Raw genomic sequence first — 20,850 nt, 5'->3', positions numbered from 1 at the left:
ATTTCGAAAAACAGTTCTAAAGAGAGTAACATGTTTTTCGAACTTGTGTTAATAGATTCATTGCGAATAACGAGTCCGTTCAAGGCCGTAGCCAAAAATCTCTTTCGGAAGCGGAACTTTAAGGAATAGACCTATCCCATGTATATCGAACATTTGGGGGTAGGACTAGCCACCTACTTTCCATCAGCCTTACATTCGCTGTCCCGGTATTACAAGCTCGACAATTGACCTCGAAATCGGCAGCATCTTGTGCGAGCCATATTTTATTGCAAAATAAAATTTACAATTGTATAAGCAACAAAAATTCATCGGGTGGTGATCTGAACGATGAAAGCCTATAAGGAGAGCAGACTCGTAACCTTTGAGCGAACAGGTTTTCCGCCCCCAAGTGATTTCTTGAAAATCGTTCAACAACAATGGGCAAAGCCATAATACTGACGTCACACTTTTGTTTAAAGTTAGCGAATGAGTCAGCCTGGTATTTCAAGTAGTTGAATTTGATGTCACCTTTCATCCCCACTTCAAGTCTACCTTTGCTTATGACCCCCGCCAAAGAATATGCCGAAATCTGGAAGAATTCTAAGCTATAGAAAATAGGAATTTTTACCACAAAACATTTACCTGTAATAACTATGCAAAACATTCTGCTTTGGGGCTTATGGCTAATTCATTGACTTTGGAAAATAAATTCACCTTCTGTGTCAAAATAAATAAGTCTTGCACCACACTTCGAATACATACACTAACTAGTACACCTAATGTTCAGTGGTAAAAGATGATTGAATATATCTTAAAATAAAATGTAAAATGTTAGAAATGGTTTGTTCTGCCACCTCGAGAAATGGGTTGAACAACCTTGCACAAATTATACTTGAAAATTTAAGGGAAGAGTTTCAAACTAAATTTCATAAAACAATTTAAGTGACGACAGTAGACAGTAAAAGAAAACTTTCTAGAGTCCATTTTTTAAAATTTTCTTAGAAATATTCTCATAAATTGAATTCAAACAATGATTCGAATAATTAAAGCACATCATACTTTGCTCATCAAAACAAAAAAAAAATATTTCACGTTGATGCGAATCTTCTGGTCAACACATGCATCACTTCATATATAATCCTTGAAATTTAATTTAGCATAACGGATCAGCAAGGAAAATGAGATGCAGGGAAATAAAAAAACCAGCAAATTAAAAATTGACATTAGTTTATTACAACGCCATTTACCCACCAACATACACTGATACTCAGAATTTTTTTTTCCTTGAAAAACTTCCCAAATATATAAGTTTTATGATACATCATCCTTCATGACGGTAAAGCTGAAGAACAAAGCCTGTACATGTTACAACAGTATGCATAACGGAATGATGTTTGAAAAAACCATGAAATTAAATCGAAAAACTGCATACTATATAGCAACAATGCCATGTATAATTGCTTTTAAAAAATGCCATAAGCCAAAACAAAAATCATTCGCATAATTTAATGTTTGTGAATCTGTCCGTTTCTTAAACTATAAAGTGACAACCAGTGCGGCAAAATAGACTCAAATGTCCAATATAGGATGCAATTCCCTAACACGTCACATCAAAAGGATCCGAGGAGAAAACACGTTACACAAAATTAATTTTTTCAATCAATACAATCTTATATTAAAAAAGAAAAATTTAAGAATGCCAAGTCAGATTCCTCAAAACATGACCGACATCTCACACAGCAACACAAGTACTTTACATATGTGCAATATTACAACTAGCACACTTTAAACATCACGTGTAACATCAATGAATATTCAGCCCCACACAACGGCGACTTTTTTTATGGGAGGGTTTTTCTTAAAAAAAACAATTATAAAAACAGGGATAACTTAAAATATTGCGTTGTCAAGATCTAACAACGTGTGCAGCCCATCCCACAAATTCAAAATAATCACAGAAAGAAAAAAAAAAGCCCCTTTATGAATAATTGCAATCAAATCGTAAGCAATGTATCTTGAAAAAAAGACAATCACAAAGACGAGTGTTTAATGTCGTAGCATTTAGATGCACAAGAACACCAATTCAGAGAGCCTGATAAAGTCACATGATATTGGTAGCAGAAAAACGTCTGCAAATTCACAAGAAATATTGTATAATTAATGGTTACGCATTTAGCACCAGATTAACAATTCAAAATATGCAGATTTTTTTTTTTTTTTTCGTGTACCTGGATATGATTTTCTTTTAATTTCTTACATCCATTCAAAAACATCAGTATCAATAATTCAGATTTTTAATAATTTTGCAAGTAAAAGCATCACGTTTGGCTTTTAATCTTGTAATTAAAAGCTTTTTATTTTTTGGCTTTACGCAGTTACTCAACTATTCAAGAAGGGCCTAGAAAATAGAATTCATTTTTTCTTCAAACTAGTTTTTAGATTTTTTTTCGTTACAAAAAGAATAAATGAATACACTCTTTAGATATTTTTTTATAGCGCAGCTTTAATGAAAAAATTTAGATGCTTCATCCCCTAATTTCCAACAGCAGGGAAATTAACTGGCATTCTTGCATGCAACTATAGCTTCTTCACCAACAGCAGACAAAACAGTCACCTAAAAATGAGACAAAGTATAATTAATGAATTCTTTCAATTGGTTATTACCTAATGACAAAATAAATCAGAGCTTGACAAATCGAAAATATATTTAGAAGCTAGCCAAATTAATTATAAGTCCTAAATAATGTTTACTTTTACTTTGCTCAGGTTAAAAGACAAATCAGAAAATTTTATGTAATCCTTAGACTAATTTAGCAACAGCATTTAGAAAATTATACACGCCAATATAGATTTTCTAGTCATCATGGCAACATAGTGTTTAGGATTTGTCAGGCCATGAAGAAAATCAAACAAATATTAAAAATCTCTCTGATAAATATTCAAAATATCCTGAAAAATCGAAATGGCTTGACGATTTAGACTTTCCCATTAACTATGGAATATATTTCTGAAAAAAAAAAACCACAAACAAATTTTTCTGCCTGGTTAATTACATGCACCATTTCAAAAAAGATGAGCTCAATTTGGCCTCCCAGAAAATAAACACCAATTCTCACTAAAAAAAAACCAGTCTTATCACAAATATTGTGCTTTTCAGTTCGCCGAACTTACGGCAATACAGGTAAGGGAACCTATCAACCTGAACTAGTATTCCACAGATCATGAATTTTAAAACAATTATGCAATGAACAAAATTACAAAACGGCATTGGAACAGCATTTCTCAACCTATGGTCTGCAGAATGCAGGTGGTTCGTGATGGCATGGGTGGTCAGCAGTCAAATCAATTTAATTCTCACTGAATGATAAACTATTCAACCATTGTAATTAATATTAGTACATCAATATCGGTTCAATTAAAAATGTACCTTCATACTTAGGTCCACTATACATCAAGCCACTACAGAGCCACTTTAGTGATGTCTTAAATTTTTTGCGGATCCACATGATCTGGAAATGTATCTAGACCGCTCTGGTGCGCTAAGTGCTCTGGAACTGTGTCATGCATCACTTAAATAATCTGAGAATGTGACGCGGGTAACATGAGTGATGTAGAATCGTACTGGTGGCCACTTAAGTGCTCTAAAACTACATCACATAGCCCTCAAGGGATCTCTAAATGTGTCACGGATTGCTTAATTGTTCTGGAACTGTGTCCCGGGTCATTTAAGTGATCTGAAAATGGGCTATGGGCCGCTTAAATGTTCTGGAATTGTACTAGGGACACTTAGGCGATCTGTAGATTTGCTGCTTAGTTAATTTTTTTTTTTACAAAATTAGGTTTGAAGAGGGCAAGCCACATCAGATAACCCCAAGGGGCCATATTGAGCTAAGGGCCTTCATGCAATTTATCATTACATGGCTTAGAGGGTGAGTAGCAATGAATTTATTAAAAATAAATTTTACGTTCATAGCCTTCAAATAACATTGAAATTAACAGAAATTGATAACAAAGGAATTTTCTTCTGAAATTTCAGTTAAAAAAATTTTGATCGTGGGAGGGGGCCACAAGCCCTGCCACGATCCTCCCACAATATAATGGTAATTAAAAACATTTTTTTAATTACCATTATATTTTGGGGGCGCCCCCTATGTACATCTCTGATCCCACCAATATGTGTTTGGGGGGGGGGGGGGGAAGAGCCAAAATGGCTTAAAATGTGCTTACATAATACTTGAATGGCCCCTAAGGATGTGACGTTACAAAATTTTTGCCAAAAAATGTAATTTATTGCCTACATGTAATTTCTTAATTGCTTCAAAAATCGCCGGCGTGGGGGGGGGGGGGGGAATGACAGGCTGCTACAAATTAACAGTAAACTAAATGTATTACCCAAAAAATACTCGAATGACCAAATGACTATATTTTGAGAAAAATACGGTTAACTGGAATCTTTAAATAAGATAAAATATGGGACAACCAACTACCAAAAATGTTGCCGGAAATTTACACAAACATAAATCTTCATTAAAACTGCTGGGAAAAACTGAAATCTGACAAATGTGAAATTAGTATATTTTCCGCCATAATTATAATATAATTTATATACTGCACTATGAAAATGCTGTGAATCCACAACTTTAATAAGTATTACAAATTCAAATAAAAGCATCATTGAAAAAATGGGACAAATGTAAAATAACGTCAGAACCGAAATTAAAAGGGATGTCCTGTAATATGGGACACACACAAGCAGTCCGCGAAATCATTTCAGACATTTTACTGGTCCTCGGGTTCAGGAAGATTTAGAAATGCTTCATTAAAAAATATGTTAATTTTAATTCATGTACTTACTATGACAGTTATGTCTTCTTTGCCAAACTCATCACGGATCTTCTGTCCGAGTTCTCCTTCTGGAAGTCGGAGATCATCCCTGGTCTCTCCTTTATCATTCATTAGAGTAACAAATCCATCATCACTTATATCAATTAACTGCAAAAAAAGGGAAAAATGAATGAGGCTTATAAATAATCCAATCAATTCACATTTCAGATCACAAAAGAATGGCTGTTCAATCACCCTATATGGATAAGTTCCGGAAAAATAAAGGTTTGACAGTTTTTTAAACAAGGGCTTTCAAGAAGTTTGGCTCTGGTGCCTATATTTTCCCCCTTTAATTTATGCAACTCTACCATTTGACTGTCAGATACGACATCATCTGTACTAATTACAGTACACTCTACAACGATACTCAATATAAAGAGATAAATCCCTATACAACAATATTTTTTCAAGCGTTGTTTGGAAATGCCTAATGTTAAACTCTGCTACCCTATTGATAAAAGATAAAAGGATAAATCCTTTACAACAATATTTTTTGGTCCACAGCATATTGCTATATCGAGATTTGACGAGATAAATATTTTTCAGATGAACAACAATTAGATCCTCCTTCGCTTTGCAGATACAGTAAAACGTCCTCCAACATCCACATTTTGTTGGAACTGAATGTGTCCCTTAGACAGCATAACAGGTAACCTCCGAACAACGACCACTTTGGACATGGAAAAAATATGCATACCGATATGAGAAAAATAATTTTCAAGCCGACTTTCAAGGGAGCTTTTCTTCCCAACTCTATGGGGAAAAAAATTTATGTGCTTTCTTTTCCTAAGTACAAATGCTAGATGGGTATATTAAAGGTAATGGAGGAAAAAAAAAAGGCCAGTGAAGTGATTCGCATATGTGCTACCCTTGACTGATCTGAAAATATGCTGGGAACCCCTTAACGAAGTGGGAATATGCAGCGGTGATCTGGAACAGCACTCTAGATCACTAGTGGCCTAGTGATATAATAGAAATGGTGGTCTAGAAATTAAAATTAGTATTTTGTTTTATTTTATTAAATCAATGTTTAAAAATAAAATGTAATATGTAAAAAAGTGAGTTTCTCATGTTACATATACCTATTGTGTTCAAAACATCCAGAAGCATTCGTTTAGGTTTTTGACATCAAAACCCAATCCTGTTCGACACATAAAAATGATTTTAGTATCACAAATAAGGGATTTTTTTTTATTCTTTAAGATATTGATTGCCTATACAGAGAACCTTCATCTCAAAAGCTCAATAGGTACTTCTACTAGCACATAATAACCGAAGTTATGTGACAGACACTTGAAAAAAAACTTACTTGAAAATCACAACGATTTACATTAGGTACATCTATATTATGAGTAGAAGGGCACAAATCTTCATACTTCTTATTAGTGAAAATATCAAGGCCTACAAGATGAACCTAGAGATCAGAGTCAAAACAAAGATAAACCAGATATAAACAAGAAAACAGAAAACCTATATTGAAGTAACAGTTGATATCACAAACATTATTTTGCGCTCCCTACTTTAAGAGATAATTTAAATAACAGTTCTTTTAAAATGTTTAAAATCTGAATTTTTTGAAAGCATCCTTATTTTTTAAATATTAAATTAAATGGAAATGGCCTAAATTATATTGAATTTTTTTTTATAAATTTTAACTAATTTCTGGTTAAAAAAAAGTTTGTTCCTAATCTTATCTTTTTATTCACAATCTTCTCATGCATAAACGGTCAATATATTTAAATGCATGCACAAAATCTTCCACTAAGTCCACATTTCTAAAAATTTATCCAGACCAGCTACAAAGATTCTTACAAAAATCCAGCAAATGTACCCTTCAATATTTAAATTTTTTTCACATGGGCATAATAAGAATCAAAATAAGTATTAACACATAACGTGACCATATTACCCATGGTTGATGAAACAGCCATATTTTTCATCATTTAGTGTCCAACTATTATAGAGAAATATCTAGTTTTTTCAATGATGAATTTCGATGAATGTCCATGAATTACCGATAACTGGTCATTTTTACATGTTACATTGACCAAGATTTATAAGAGCCCCCCCCCCCTCAATTTCCTGCAACAAATCAAAGAATTTTCCCACAACTGACTATGCCTCAAATTTTCTGGAATATAGATCCCAATTTTTAAATTTCCGCTATGAAATATAGTCAGCCTAGTATTACAAAGAAAATATGGCGAATGAATCATCTACCAGCCGTTATAAGATTAAACATGTTTATAAAAAAATTTTTATCAACGTGAACGAACTGCCACGTTTGTTTACATTCACAGATTTAGAGGACTTTAACCACTTTTCATGCAGGCTACTGCATAGTCTAGGGGGTATGATGTCACTACCAGACATGCCAACTTTTGAAATTCAGAAATTCTCCCGAGGGGGGTAACACCCCCCCCCCCGACACTCATAGACTCGATCAAAAAAAAATTCATAAAAAAAAATTTCGAAAACAATTTTTTTTTTTTTTTAGTAAATTAAGAAAAAGTTACATTCTTCCCCCCCAAGGCAGGTTCTGCATTGCCCCTGAGAAGAATATAATTCCATGTCAGTCTTTCCATGCGGAATAGAGAATCTACATACTGTTAATAAATTATAAGTGTTTCCTTTCGTGGATGCTATCAGTGATTGATAATCTTGGGTATATGAATTCTTGAAAGCTTTATATATTTAGCTGTATATAGCTTAAAGTTTTATATTTCTTTCCGAAGATGTTTAATCAGAAGAAACGATTAAAAAAATTCAAATATTACAAAGCTGCGGACAAAAAAAACGTGTTTACTGCACGGGTGTTAATGGAATACAATAACGATTATACAGGAACTTCGGCAACCAAGGTCATGTCCCTGATAAATGATTGCCGATAAACGCTACGAAAACGAAATCGCGTCTTTGCCAGTTGCTTAAATGCAGTCAGACTTTTTTCACGGCTGCTCGATGGAAATGACTACGGCTGTCATCTATGGATGTTTTTCCTAACGACAATGGTAATCATTGACGCCACGACAACGTGAAAGCTCGCGTAAAATCTAATTTTCTGCCAAAATCAGGAGAAATTTTTAACAAATCCGGAGAGTTGGCAGGTCTGCACTAGGGTATAGAACAATAACAATTTTTTAAGGTTTTATTCTTTAAAGTTGATAGCAATAATTGAAAACAATATGAATTCATAATCTAAAAGTCCCGAAAATATGAAATCTGGCATTGCTGGGCTAAATCAGGAAAGTTGGCAGCCTTGTATATACCTCATAATTTTATGAACATACAAAAAACGATACCTGAAATTTTTCATGCAGTAAGTATAGAAATTCTATAAAGTGCCAAAAACATCTTACTCCACCATTGCAAAAGCTCTTACCTTGTTGCACAATGACGTTACTCTTTAATTGTAATTATATTACTGATTCCAGGCCATTAACAAATAATATCTGAATAAGTTATAAAATATTTCACATAAGCACTTTAAAAAAAAAGAAAAACATTCACAAACTCATGAACAGAAATATATGGATTCATTCGAGGATTGTTACAATTTTCATCAAAGGAATAAACAAACTACGAATCATTGAACTGAAAAATTAAATTTGCAAATGTGACAGCATTTACTTTAGCATGTCCATGTTTTCCAGTTTTGGAGGTGCTCATTTCCATAATCTTGCATGGACGTGCCTTCAACATTACAAATCCATTTTTACGCAGTGAGGAACACTGAACTGGGTAAGTAGCTGAAGCACCAGCGTTAGCTGCAGTATAATCTTCATCTCCTTCCATTGTGATACAGTTCTGGATAGCTGCATGAAATATTCAAAATCATTTTTATTACAGAAACATGTAGAGAGGGAATTCACATTTAAAAAAAAAAAAAAAAAAAAAAAAAAAAAAAAAAGACTCCGCTTTTCATCAAATGCACAAAATATAAAATTAAACAAAAATTACTGCTATTGCTAAATTTTACTTCCAATAAAAATTGGATACGATACAACAGTAATTTTCTAAAACACAGACATCGGCAACATGTTATGAATATAAAGTACACGGCGATTCAGAAAGAATCATCTATTCCACGATAAACAGTAGTACAAAAAGTCACCATGTGCAAATTCATTGGGCTGGTTGTATAATAATCACTATTATTTTACATTGTTTTTAATAAAAAAAAAAAATACAATTTTGAAATCAAACGATTCTTTCTGAATCCCCCAATATTAGGTAGAAGAATCGGTACAGGGTTAAACGCCAGGTCGCCAAGGCAACAGAAAAATTGGTATAGGCACCTAAATTTTTCCATGTGTGATTACTAAATTGAGTCAGCGCAAAAGTTTCATAATTTCATCAGCATATTTACCAACATAAAGGATCAATTATTTCCAGGGAAAAACATTTTTGAAGCTCTTTTTCTTACAAGGAAAAATTTACGCTCTTAAAAAAATCGTTTTGGTGCGTAGATATTTGTGATTTGTCAAGCTCTTTTGTCCTAAACCTCACCAAGGAGGATTTTTTTTTGTAATAAGTGTGGTTTGGTGCACATATATACCCGACCCTCACATTCTTGAATTTTTGCTACCTGCAAAAGCTACCCATTGCCAGCGGCAGACCACCTATGAATGAGGAAATGTGAGCGGCCATTGCATTTTCATTTTTGACAAAATGGCAAGAAAAACTTTCCTACTGCATTAAATTTTGTGTGAAGCTTGGTGATTTAAGCGTGGAAACAATCCACAAGATTCAACCGACCTTCAAAGATGAAGAAATGGACGCCACACAAAGGAGTGGTATAACCGCTTCAAAAATGGTCACACATTGATAAAAGATGAAGCACGTTCTGGTAGGCCCTCAACATCCAGAAATTACACACAATCATTATTGACCAAGTGGGAACTACAGTAATGTAAGATCATCAAATTATGATCAGAGAAATTGATGAAAACCAGCATCAACATTGGATCCGTTCATTCCATTTTGATTGACAATTTTGTCTTCAGATGATATTTCCAACATAGCCCGGTCTTCGATCACATGCTTATTCATTCACCGCTCTTCATTGAGACAAGTCACGGGCCGCGATCTGATTAGAAAGAGGTCTTGAGGAGATGCAATGTCAGTCATGCTGATTGTCTTCTATGACTTCAGTGGCTTGGTTAATCACAAGTAGGCAACGTAGTGTACAACCAACACCCAGGGATAAAACCAAAATACTCTGAGTTGTAATTGGCAGGATTATATATATAGTATGCGATTAATGCGTTCAAGTTTTTCCTACCATTGTCAAAAACAAAAATGTGACTCACCTTAATCAAGAAATCAAGCACGTGCACTAAGATCACATATATAAATGTATGTATATATATGTGCACACCATGCACTTCGTTTGTTCATGCACGAAAAATTATAGTCCGACACTTTTGGAACAAGCTATGTATGTACAAGCACTTGTCACAAGATGTCAACTCATTTACAGAATTAAAAAATCTTGGTTGATCTTACAAAACACTCGTAAACCAAGTTACTTGTTTCTCATATTACATTAGTGTACATTTCTACCAGAGCTTAAATTGGAAAAAAAATATTTAAGTACCAGCGAAATTTCAGGTATTAAAATAATACAGTTTTTGAACAAATTTTGTTAATCAAAAATGTCAATGTATTTCTCGACTCGTGCAGGACTTACTTAGGGAACCCCTTTCTATACTTGCAGACAGATATAATTTCAGATAATTTTGTGCTGTCATAAGACTTCAATTCTGCTATAGGACCTCAAAAAACTAAACGCAAATGTCAATTTTTCTACTTGCCTGATGGGTTGCAGGCAAGTCAATTTCAAGAAGTGGATGCCCGTGTCTAATACAAGCAAGTGATCTGGCAATCTATATTTTTCAATTGATTTCTACAATACTAGAATTGAACCTTTATACCGATTCAAAGATTCCTTTGAATTATTGTCATAAAGATGTCCCAATTTTAATTTTAATTGAATAAAACTGCCTTTTCCCACAAATATACAGTGAAATGTTTTCTTGACAGTCATCCCATCATATATGACAATAATAATTTTTATTTTACAGTCTTTAATAACTCCCCCCTACAAGTCACCTCTGAGTTTTTTCTTATCTTACTGGTTTCTACAAAAGACTAGTTGTACTTAGCGGAGGATTTTTAGCTATATAATATTGTTTTTATTCTTACTTTTAAAAGCAACACTGGCATAATATTAAACCCCTAAGGACAAGATAATCCTAATATACTTACACATCCTTCATCACTTTTTACTCCCCCCCCCCCATTACAAAATTTTTCGCCAACTTAAATTAGACGAGAAGAAAAGATTGGAACACCAATTTTTTTTCCTCTGTTTTACAAATCTAACAAAGGATACTACACACTCTCACACACTTTTTTTACCCAAAGCAGAATATGCTGTAAAGAACAACCAGTGCTACTGCAGAACATTTCCAGTCAGCTGAGGGCTCGTTGCAGAACAATGCAAAGTATTCCGCTTTGGGACTTCTTTGTAATGGAAGTTCAAGGAGTTTTTAATTTCAGTCAGACAAGGTTGGACTGAAATCTCTGCCCCAAAACAATGTTTTATTGTTCTACAATGCGCCCCTAGCTAACTGGAAATGTTCTACGGTAAAATTCCAGTGTTTCCTACACTTTTCCTAAAATTCTTGCCGATTATGCTGAAGCAGCACTGATTATTGTGACATGCAATGCTGTTTTCAGAATGTTCTGCTTTGGGGCAATCTCAGTACTACCACTCGCAACATATTAAGCAATTAAGATCAAGGTTTGACAAATCTTATAGTGCATAGCATATAAGACAGATTAGGCATGTATTTTAGGTCAGGCATGAAAACTTAGCTAAAATGGCTCTGTATCAAATACGCGCAATAAAAGTTATAGCATCACACAGAACACCCCTTTCTTCCTTCCTGCTGTTTTGCTTATCTCTTCCCAACCCTTTTCTTAGAATGAATTTTATCACTGCATCAAATATAGAACCCCCATAAGCATCTTTAGCATAATAGCATTTCTCAGAAAAAATTTGTTCTGAAATAGAAAGACTTCTGAATGATGGTTTTTTTCACTTGTGATAAAGATTTACACCGTTGATGTGAAAATGTCTAAAATTGATGCCGAGTGGGGGAGGCAATCACATTGAAAGGAGTGATAGTTTTTGTCAAAGTAATTTCAAACTTAAATAACTCCTTTCTGAAATAGAGATGATGCAATCTTGGTCCCATTTTAGAGGAAAGATGAAAGTTTGTGCTAGAACAATTTTTGTATTTGTGGCAGCCTGACCTCACACATGCGCAAAATGAACCAACAATTTGAGTTTTTGGATTCTGCGCACATGTCTATAAACAGGATCATATCTCAGAAACTACTTATCCAATTTTCAGTGAACTAAACATGTGCTGTCATTTTAAAAATGGAGTCTATCTTAAATGTTTAAAAAGATACAAGGCTGTAAAATTAAAAAAAAAATTAACAATTCCCAATTTTTTCAAAACGTTGAGATATTTGAGTGCAAAATTCAACCAAAATAAGAAAAACCAAGAACGAATGTGTAGACTACTAAATAACGAAGAGAATGACACCAAAAACACCAGGCCCAAACCCGAAATCAACACTCAGTACTGCCACAAATATAGGCAATGCAGCCATGCTTGGGTAACTCTGGTAGCATCTAATGGGACTGAATCAAATATAGCAGAGGATTTCATTGCTGATGAAATGAATAGTTCAATGGACCAATTGGCATTTCCAATTCAACGGCAGGGACCTGAAATTAGGCTTGCACTGCGACCGAAAAATAACCACAATGGTGTCAGACACTGCCATGGTTCTTTTGCCTATTCTTGTTTAGTTAATGGTTTAGGAAAAGAATATTAAAACATAAAATATGCAGCTGTTCGTTATGGAGGAAAAATAAGTAAATCAGGGCATAGCAAATCGAGAAATATTTGGACATTAACCCAATTACTTAGAAGCCAAACATGGTATTTTACACAAGAAAATCAGTTTTAAACAATGTTTTCCCACGTTAAAAGATGCAGGGTAATAAAATCAGAAAATTATGTCCCAAGACTTCAATTTAGAAATTTATTCCAATTTAGCAACCACCTTTAGAAAATTTCAAGGTGCTAGTGTCAATTTTCTAATCGGCATGGCGACCTAGAATTTTTCCAACCATGAGCTAGATAGATCTCTTAACAAGAGTCCTATACTGGAGGATTTCTACTGAAATGCATGGGTGCCGATTCCCAGAAGTAAAATGTGCAGTTTAGCTCATGATGAAATGCTTTGAAACAAAGAAAATGGGAATGAAAACTGGAGGATTCGCGATTACATGACCAAGTTTTCACAGGACGTTCCAGTATTTTTTGGTGCCCAGATTTTTATAAAACTGTCCCATTTTTTATACTTGCAATGAACTTATTTGAATAAACACATAAAACTGGTGAATTTTTTATTTAAATACAGATAATGCACACAAATTAAAAGCAATTCTGCAGGGCTCAACAATTTTGAGCACTACACAAAAATTTTAGGCACCAACACCAATTTTTAGGCACCATGAGGACCTGGCACCCAGAATTTGTCTGGTCCTGCTCCACAAGGTTATTAAATAAAAGCCCGAGGTTAACACAAAATGTTTTAGAATTCATATCAGCATGTCTGCCGATATGGAAAGGGGGGGGGGCAAGGCACATCAAGTCCTGGAAAATATCTAAAGGAATTCTGACGTGCATAAATTTAACAACTGAAGAGTTCTATCAAATAATGGTCCGAGTGGTTATTTCTATACTTTCAAAGGGGCACAATTCAATGCTGAACTTGAAAAGCTTTTTGCCTGGAAATGAAATAGTTATTCCGTCAAACACCCATGGCGGCAGAGGTGATTTATGTTTTTGCCATCCGTGAGCTACATAAGTTTTGCCGTACTTCTCACATGTTGGTCTAATTTCTTCATTCAGATTTGCCATGCCCTTGTAAATTGATCTGTCACTCTTTTTGTCACCCATTGCTTGTGTACACCTTTGGTCACTTGTTCCCCCAATGCTCACACACTCCCAAGATCATTCAATCGGTCCATTCAAATATTTGTATACTGTTTCAGGCACTTGCTCACTCTTTCTAAGTCACATTTTATAACACACCCCACAAATACTTTTAAGTCAGTGATTCTCAACCTTTAGAAGCTCGCAGCCCAGTAAATCTCTTTTGCGTAAATGAAAGGCCCAGTCATACACACAACTAGAGATGCGAGGTAAAAATATTCTTGGAGAACTAGAATATTTTGAGAATTTTCCTGGATTTAAAAATTGGAGAATGATCAAGAATATTAATTTTTCTTTTAAGTAATTTAAATTGTTTTACTAATTTTGTTTATATTGTGAAATATAAATCAGTTTTTCATTGCCTGAAACATTTACAACAAAACCTTTTAGTTCGAGAATATTCTCCAAGTCATGATAAGAGGTTTTAAAAGTTTGGTTATAAATATTTTAGTGTTTGGTTAATTATATTTCGTTTTTTTTATAACTTCAGATAAATTCTGTGTATCACACATTTCTTTAAAAAAGTAGTGCAATTCAGCCATGTTGGTTTCATTTTCTTACTTTCAAACTTCAATATTGTAGTCTACAAACTTCAATATTCATTGTCTTCTTGACGGGAAAAAAGACGGAACAGAATATTCTCTCAAAGGACTATTATAAATTACTAGAGAATATTCTTATCAAAAATAACTATTCTGAAGTTATTTATCGAGATTATTTATTCTAATACATATTATTACATATATTCTTGATAATACCGTCTGGAAAGATTTCAGTATATATAACTGAAGAATATTCTCTACAAGAATATTCTCTGGAAGGACTTATTAACTTCAGAATTCTTATTTTCTATAAGAATATTCCCAGTAAGTTATGAAAGTAGTTTTTCCAGAGAATATTCTCAAGGTAGGTGTGTGTGTGTATATATGTGTATGTGTATATATATATATATATTATATAACTATTACAAATAAAAGAATATTTTCATCAAGAACTTATAATATTCTGAAGTTATTTATAATAGTAGTCCCAGAGAATAGTCTCCGAAAGATTATTTCAGAATTTTACATCTCTACACACAACCAACGAGAAATAATTGGGAAAATGAAACAGAGAATCACTCGTGCCCTGGTGCAACTAAAGTTAGGGCCCAGTACTGGGCCGCAGCCAGCAGTTGAGAAACACTGCTCTAGGTAACTTTTTTTGGTCATTCCCATGCTCCCACTCTCCAGGTCACTGCTTTCATCACTCATGCTCCCACGTTCGATGCCACTCATTGACCTGATCCCTTGCTCACACTATAGGTCACTTATTACCTATGTGCCTGCACACCCTTTGGTCCACTCGCTTGCTTACAAATTGTCTAGGTCACTCATTTGGTCACTGACATAGTTCCTCGCTGTATAGGCAGAGGCGGATCTGCTCTGTGCTGTTTTAACACATATGTGGGAAGCTATAAAAATTTTGAGATCACTCATTCCCCATATAACTCTAAACTTGCCGCCCTTAGTGAATGCGTCACTATATGTGAGAAACATACACATACCTTTCCAAAGGTATCTGAAGAAAACAATGGCCCACTGTTCTAATTATAGGACATAGGACCGCAACTTGGCAAAGTGGCATAACATTTTTCAGTTTCTGCAGGAACTCACTAAAAGAACATTGTAACGGAAGTTACAATGTTATTCAGTGAAAAACATTTTGCGAAAAAGTTGACTCAGATAGTTTCTATATCAACCCCTTCAATTTAATAAGCCTGCGTCAGTTCCCAAACCACCGTGCGATCAGCTACAGAGGACCCAACAACAAAAACTCAATTCATTAGAAATTCATCGATACATTTTCTACATTGTACGAAAGTTAAGAACATTATACAATTCATAGTTTTCAGGTGTTTAGGTCAATGTGGCAGAAAGTTTTTGTTCACTACTACATGGGATTCGATATATTACAGCTTTAAAACGTCACACCGATCCTTACCAGAGACAGTTTCTTGATTGGCTTAAAGATGTGGAACTGATGTGGTTCTGAGATGTCTGATTCTGTCAGTGATTCGTAAAATGTGAAGCAGAAATTCTTTTCCAGTCTAGGATTCTAGTTTCCAGGAGGGAGGAGGGTCTTTGGATACACACACATTGCCTTTCATTATATCCACGTACCCAAAATCCTCGAACTCATAGATTTTTCTTGCTCTTTCTACTTGAACTTTAATTATCCCTTGCTTCTCAGCGAGATGGTGATTAGACTCAAGTCAGGGTTTAAGCTACGCTCGCATTTTTTGCCAAATACGAAAGAAAATCGTAGAAAGCGAAAAAGTAGCAGCCACTTTTGCAAAAATACGTAAAGGAGGTATGCAACGAGACGCCCACCCATCAATCATTACATTAGCATTGCAGCATTTTGCTAAACTTTTTCCCATTTTCGCAAAAGGAATTTTTTTATCCAGCTTAAACCCTGCTTCAAGTGTGGAAGTGTTTAATAGACCTATCTACTGCCTTTAATAAAACTGAGAAGTTGATATATATAAGGGTGGATCAAATACAAACAGAAAAGGAGTCACTTCATCAAATGACACGATTTATTTCACATGTAATCAAATCGTTAAAGCTACATAAACACTTGTCTCACTGTTTCGCCAAACGGTGAATACCCTGCTCCTTGGCTGAGATCAGAAACAGTGTTGAACATTAACCATGACTTTGCTGTCCGAGTAAGAATGGGAAAATTATCACCATTCACTTTCAAATTTTTAGTCCACTTAAATAAAAAGACATTCAAAAGTCACAGCTTTTACTCGTACAGCAAAATCATGTACAATTTCCAAAGTAGTTCCAATCTCAGCAAAAGAACTTCAAAGAGCAGGGTATTCACTGTTTGGTGAAACAGTAGGACAAATGCTTGTGTATAGCTCTGGATATTAAGGTTTGAAATAAACTTGCATCACTCAGTGGATCCTTTTTTGTTTTCATTTCATCTACCCCTATACACAGGGGAAAAGGGAAATAGTACATTACCGAAAGTCAAATCAGTTAGTCTACCTCTATGTGGTACCCTTGGCAACTTTACCCCCCCCCCCCATTAGTCTGGGTTAGAATATGCGAGGATGTTCTGCTTGAATGATGAGGTGGAATTGAACAGCACCTCTTAGAAATAGACCTCTACAGTGTTTGTCATAAAATCATTCAGAGTACCTAACAAGTTTGCCACATTTTGAAACAGCATCCTATTTCTTTTCTTATTTTGGCGTAGAATCTTCCTGATTGGCTCACAAATGCCGCAAAGCGATTGGATGTGGGACATAGAAATCACCAATTCCGAGCAAAATCATTTCTTTTCCGCACGACAATGATACTGGAATGAGCAGGGAATTTTTTTTTTCTTCATGCTTCCTCCAACCTGGATCCGCTAGCACTCGATTAAAACAACTTCAGTCTTGCCCCGCCAGTTTTTACAGATCGGAATAGTGGTGCCGGATCTACAAATTGCCTGTATGCTCATGACTTATACACACAGCATACAAAGGACAGAAAAAAAGAAAGTTAATCACTTGCAATTAACAGATGGCAGTGTGCTACACAACATACACTGAAACATAAACCGTTCATTTAAACACTAATTTCTTGAATCTCTTCACATTCCGCATGCCTTAATAAACATTTATATTTAAAATATAAAAAAATCCCCCCCCCTAATTATTTCCGCCATCCAAAGTCAGTCACCTCTAAGTAGTATAGTACACTGATCTTAACAAACATACATATATTTTCAATAAAAACCGACTTTTCTTAGGGGATTTCCGGCACAAATTATACTTCATCTAAGCTCCGATTTCCCTATGTTGGGGAAAACTAAAACATCAGCGGCACTTCCAACATGAACGCTACCGGGGAAAAAAAATAAAATCAACCATACCCAAATTCCCACACCGCCAAATACATTACTAAACAATATTACTCACGAACATTCAATACATTAACCGAAATATAAACTTCGAACATTCAATCTAATAACCACACATAGCAAAAAAACCACGCACAGATGCGAAAAATCAAAAATCCTGCCCCCACATAGGAGATCAAGTTCCACGTGTCGCCGATGGAAGTCCACGGGGAAAACTCCAACGTAAAGTATATTAATCCGGTAAATGCACGTGTTATCCCCCTAACGCACAGTTATGGGACGAATCTAGAACAGTTAATAAATGAGCCCAGAACGGCATCAATTACACGAGCAGCAGCTGACGCCTAGTTATTCCCCCACGAACGTGATAAGCACTAGGCTTAACGCGAGTGCGGCCATGTTGACATGGCAAGTTGCCTGTGAAGCCGGACCCCCACGGAATTCGACACATGAGGCGGTGCGAACGGAAGCTCGCCTTCATGTACATGTTCATGTTAAAACCGTGAATTTTAACGACACTGAAACAAAAAAAATAAATAGGAATCGGTTTTACCTACCGTTGAACAAAAAAACAAAGATACGAATAATAAGACAACAGATTTATGTTGTTTTCATATGACCCACCAATGCACAGGAGAGAATGGATGGAAAAAGAGAGGCTGGTACGCACGCGGTGCTGTGAACGTTGCACCACCGCACGCACTCACTCAAGACCTGCCCCGAGAGAAAAAAATAAATAAATAAAATTAATTAAATTTTATGAAAAAAAATATATTATCGTGAGAAATTAAGGTCTCTCTCTCTCTTACGAGAGTAAAACTATTTAAATTTATTCGACAAACTTCATTTTTTTTAAAATTTTGAAGGTTTCGTATATTTCGTTTCCATATACGTTTGAATATGATTTTCGATCTTGAGACTTGCTGAGCTGAGCTGACTACTACAACTACTTGAAAGTCCACGCGCCTCGTACACATTCCGCTATGGGATATCTAATGAATTGGGACAGGCCGGAATGTGTGTGTGTGTACGTGTCGTGAGCCTAACGCGAAGTTTTTTTCTGTGCACGGTGATTGTTTTGTATAGTGCTAACATCTGCCGTCAGTTTCTTCAACCATGCGTGCAGGTGTGATGATTGATTTATCACTTTAGGATCAAAGGACGTAATATTGCGTCCAAACACCAGTGGAATGAAATTCAAACGAATTCATTCTGTTTTCTTTTCTCTCACCTGATCATCCCGAAGCTTTGTTGTAATTTTACAATTTTTTTTCTTGTGGTTTTTTTTGTATAACTTGATAGTGATTTTTTTCCCTCACATATGATGTATCTTTCTTACAAGAGTGAAAGAGAACAGCCCAAGTTGTCGCCCGACGTCAATAAAAACGTTTTCGGAAGTCATAAAATGTATCAAACATGACGTGATAAAATTGTCATTTCGTCCATTTTGGAAACGACAAAAAATGACCATTTGCAAACAGAACATAGATGGCGCTATTCGAAGAGACGGAAGGGGAAAACATAATAATCATTATGGCACAGGTCGGATTCGAACCCAGTCCGCTCGAAGATTGTCGCTACGTATATCACGCCATGCCTCTAGCGATCACGCTATCGTAGCAGCGCCCATCGGTTGTTATTTTATGAAGAGTTCACAATTATTGATTAGTTATGTTACAATTTCCGTTAATCTGAGTTTAACCGATGGCAGTCATTTTCTCGTTTTCTTTTATTTTTTTATCCTTGAAAAATGTAATAATTATGAATATAATTATTTGTGTTATTTATAATTATCGAAAACAAAATGATTTTAAAATTCATTTTTTTAGTTCAATGAACATCAAAGAATCCGTTGCATCTTTTCCAATTGTTGACAGATTTCATAGATCCTCTGCTCTTCCGTAAAAAACATGATTTGGATGCAATTATAATTTATATAAAGTGTTGATAAATTTATATGTACAATTACTCATTGAAAAGTTTTAAATTTCCATTCAAACAAAATTTCAATTAAAATCAACACCGTCTGAAGTTTAATTAACAAACAGTTTGGATAATTTTGATATTTTCATCGGGAACAGAATTTTTCGGTTCGAAAGAAATTCGTGATTTTTATGACGTAAAATCATTTATCCCATTTAATATCACGTCATTTCATTTAAGGTCATCAAGTATCACGTTATTTTCTGACATTTATTGTTCGTGGTCATTAAATGACTTTGAAATGACGTGATTTTTTTTGACTGACGTCATTCAGAGAAAATGACCAAATTTTTACGTCATATTTGACGTCAGGCGACTACTTGGGAGGTAGGGTGAGGGTGAAAAGAAATCTACTGAAAAGAATTATCAAACTGAAAAATTCTGTTCCGGATGAAAATATCAAAGTTATCCAAAAGTTTTGTTAATGAACGTTCAGACCGAAAGTCCAACTATTTGCAAGTGGTCATTTTATTGACGTCATTTTTGACGTTTCCAAAATAGACATAATGACCATTTTATCACGTCATGTTTGAGACATTTTATTTCTTCGATAAAAATGTTTTTTTGAAGTCATAAAATGTCTCAAACATGACGTGGTAAATGGTCATTATGTCCATTTTGGAAACGTCGAAAATGACGTCAAAAAAATTACAATTTCAAAATGGTTCGACTTTCAGAAGATAGATGGCGCTATTCGAAAATTCGAGGGGGTGGAAGCACGCCTTCCTACCGCAGATCAGATTAGAACCCAAGTCGATTCTAGAATTGCCCCTATGTATCTCACGCCATATGCCTCTACCGATCGCGCTATCGCAGCAATACCCATCGGGTGTTATTTTATGAAGACTTTAAAAGTATTGATTAGATATATTACAATTTCCGTTTAATCTCTTGCTAGTTTAAGTGATGACAGTTATTTTTTCGTTTTCTTTTATTTTTTTTTAAATATACCGTATAGTAACGCATATATAGTTTTATCCTTGAAAAAATATAGTAACGCAAGTAATTATATTTA

At 34.8% G+C, this 20,850-nt stretch overlaps 1 protein-coding gene across 1 annotated transcript; it reads right to left on the bottom strand.

Moving 5' to 3' along the window:
- Positions 1-1,189: 1,189 nt before the first annotated feature.
- eEF5 (eukaryotic translation elongation factor 5) lies at positions 1,190-18,561 on the bottom strand. Its single transcript, XM_089251377.1, has 5 exons — positions 18,410-18,561; positions 8,494-8,678; positions 6,173-6,277; positions 4,834-4,971; positions 1,190-2,593 (listed from the first exon to the last, which is right to left on the bottom strand). Exons 2-5 carry the CDS (start codon positions 8,656-8,658, stop codon positions 2,534-2,536), a joined length of 468 nt encoding a protein of 155 aa, XP_089107503.1. The 5' UTR covers positions 8,659-8,678; positions 18,410-18,561; the 3' UTR covers positions 1,190-2,533.
- Between the last annotated feature and the right edge of the window lie 2,289 nt (positions 18,562-20,850).

This window comes from Pholcus phalangioides, unplaced genomic scaffold (genome assembly GCF_987345545.1).
Source record: "Pholcus phalangioides strain wild (caught in Gottingen) unplaced genomic scaffold, Ppha-v1.0 ptg000024l_1, whole genome shotgun sequence".
NCBI classification, from domain to species: Eukaryota; Metazoa; Arthropoda; class Arachnida; order Araneae; family Pholcidae; genus Pholcus; species Pholcus phalangioides.
The sequence above is the reverse complement of the archived record's forward strand: the minus strand, read 5'-3'. Positions and strand labels throughout refer to the sequence as shown.

Excerpts from the sequence above, each read along its gene's own strand:
- eEF5 (XM_089251377.1), bottom strand. The coding sequence starts at position 8,658 with ATGGAAGGAGATGAAGATTATACTGCAGCTAACGCTGGTGCTTCAGCT. Across the intron at positions 6,278-8,493 it reads GAAAACATGGACATGCTAAA|GTTCATCTTGTAGGCCTTGA; the intron begins GTAAATGCTGTC and ends TCTGATCTCTAG. Across the intron at positions 4,972-6,172 it reads TAAATCGTTGTGATTTTCAA|TTAATTGATATAAGTGATGA; the intron begins GTAAGTTTTTTT and ends CTTTTTTTGCAG.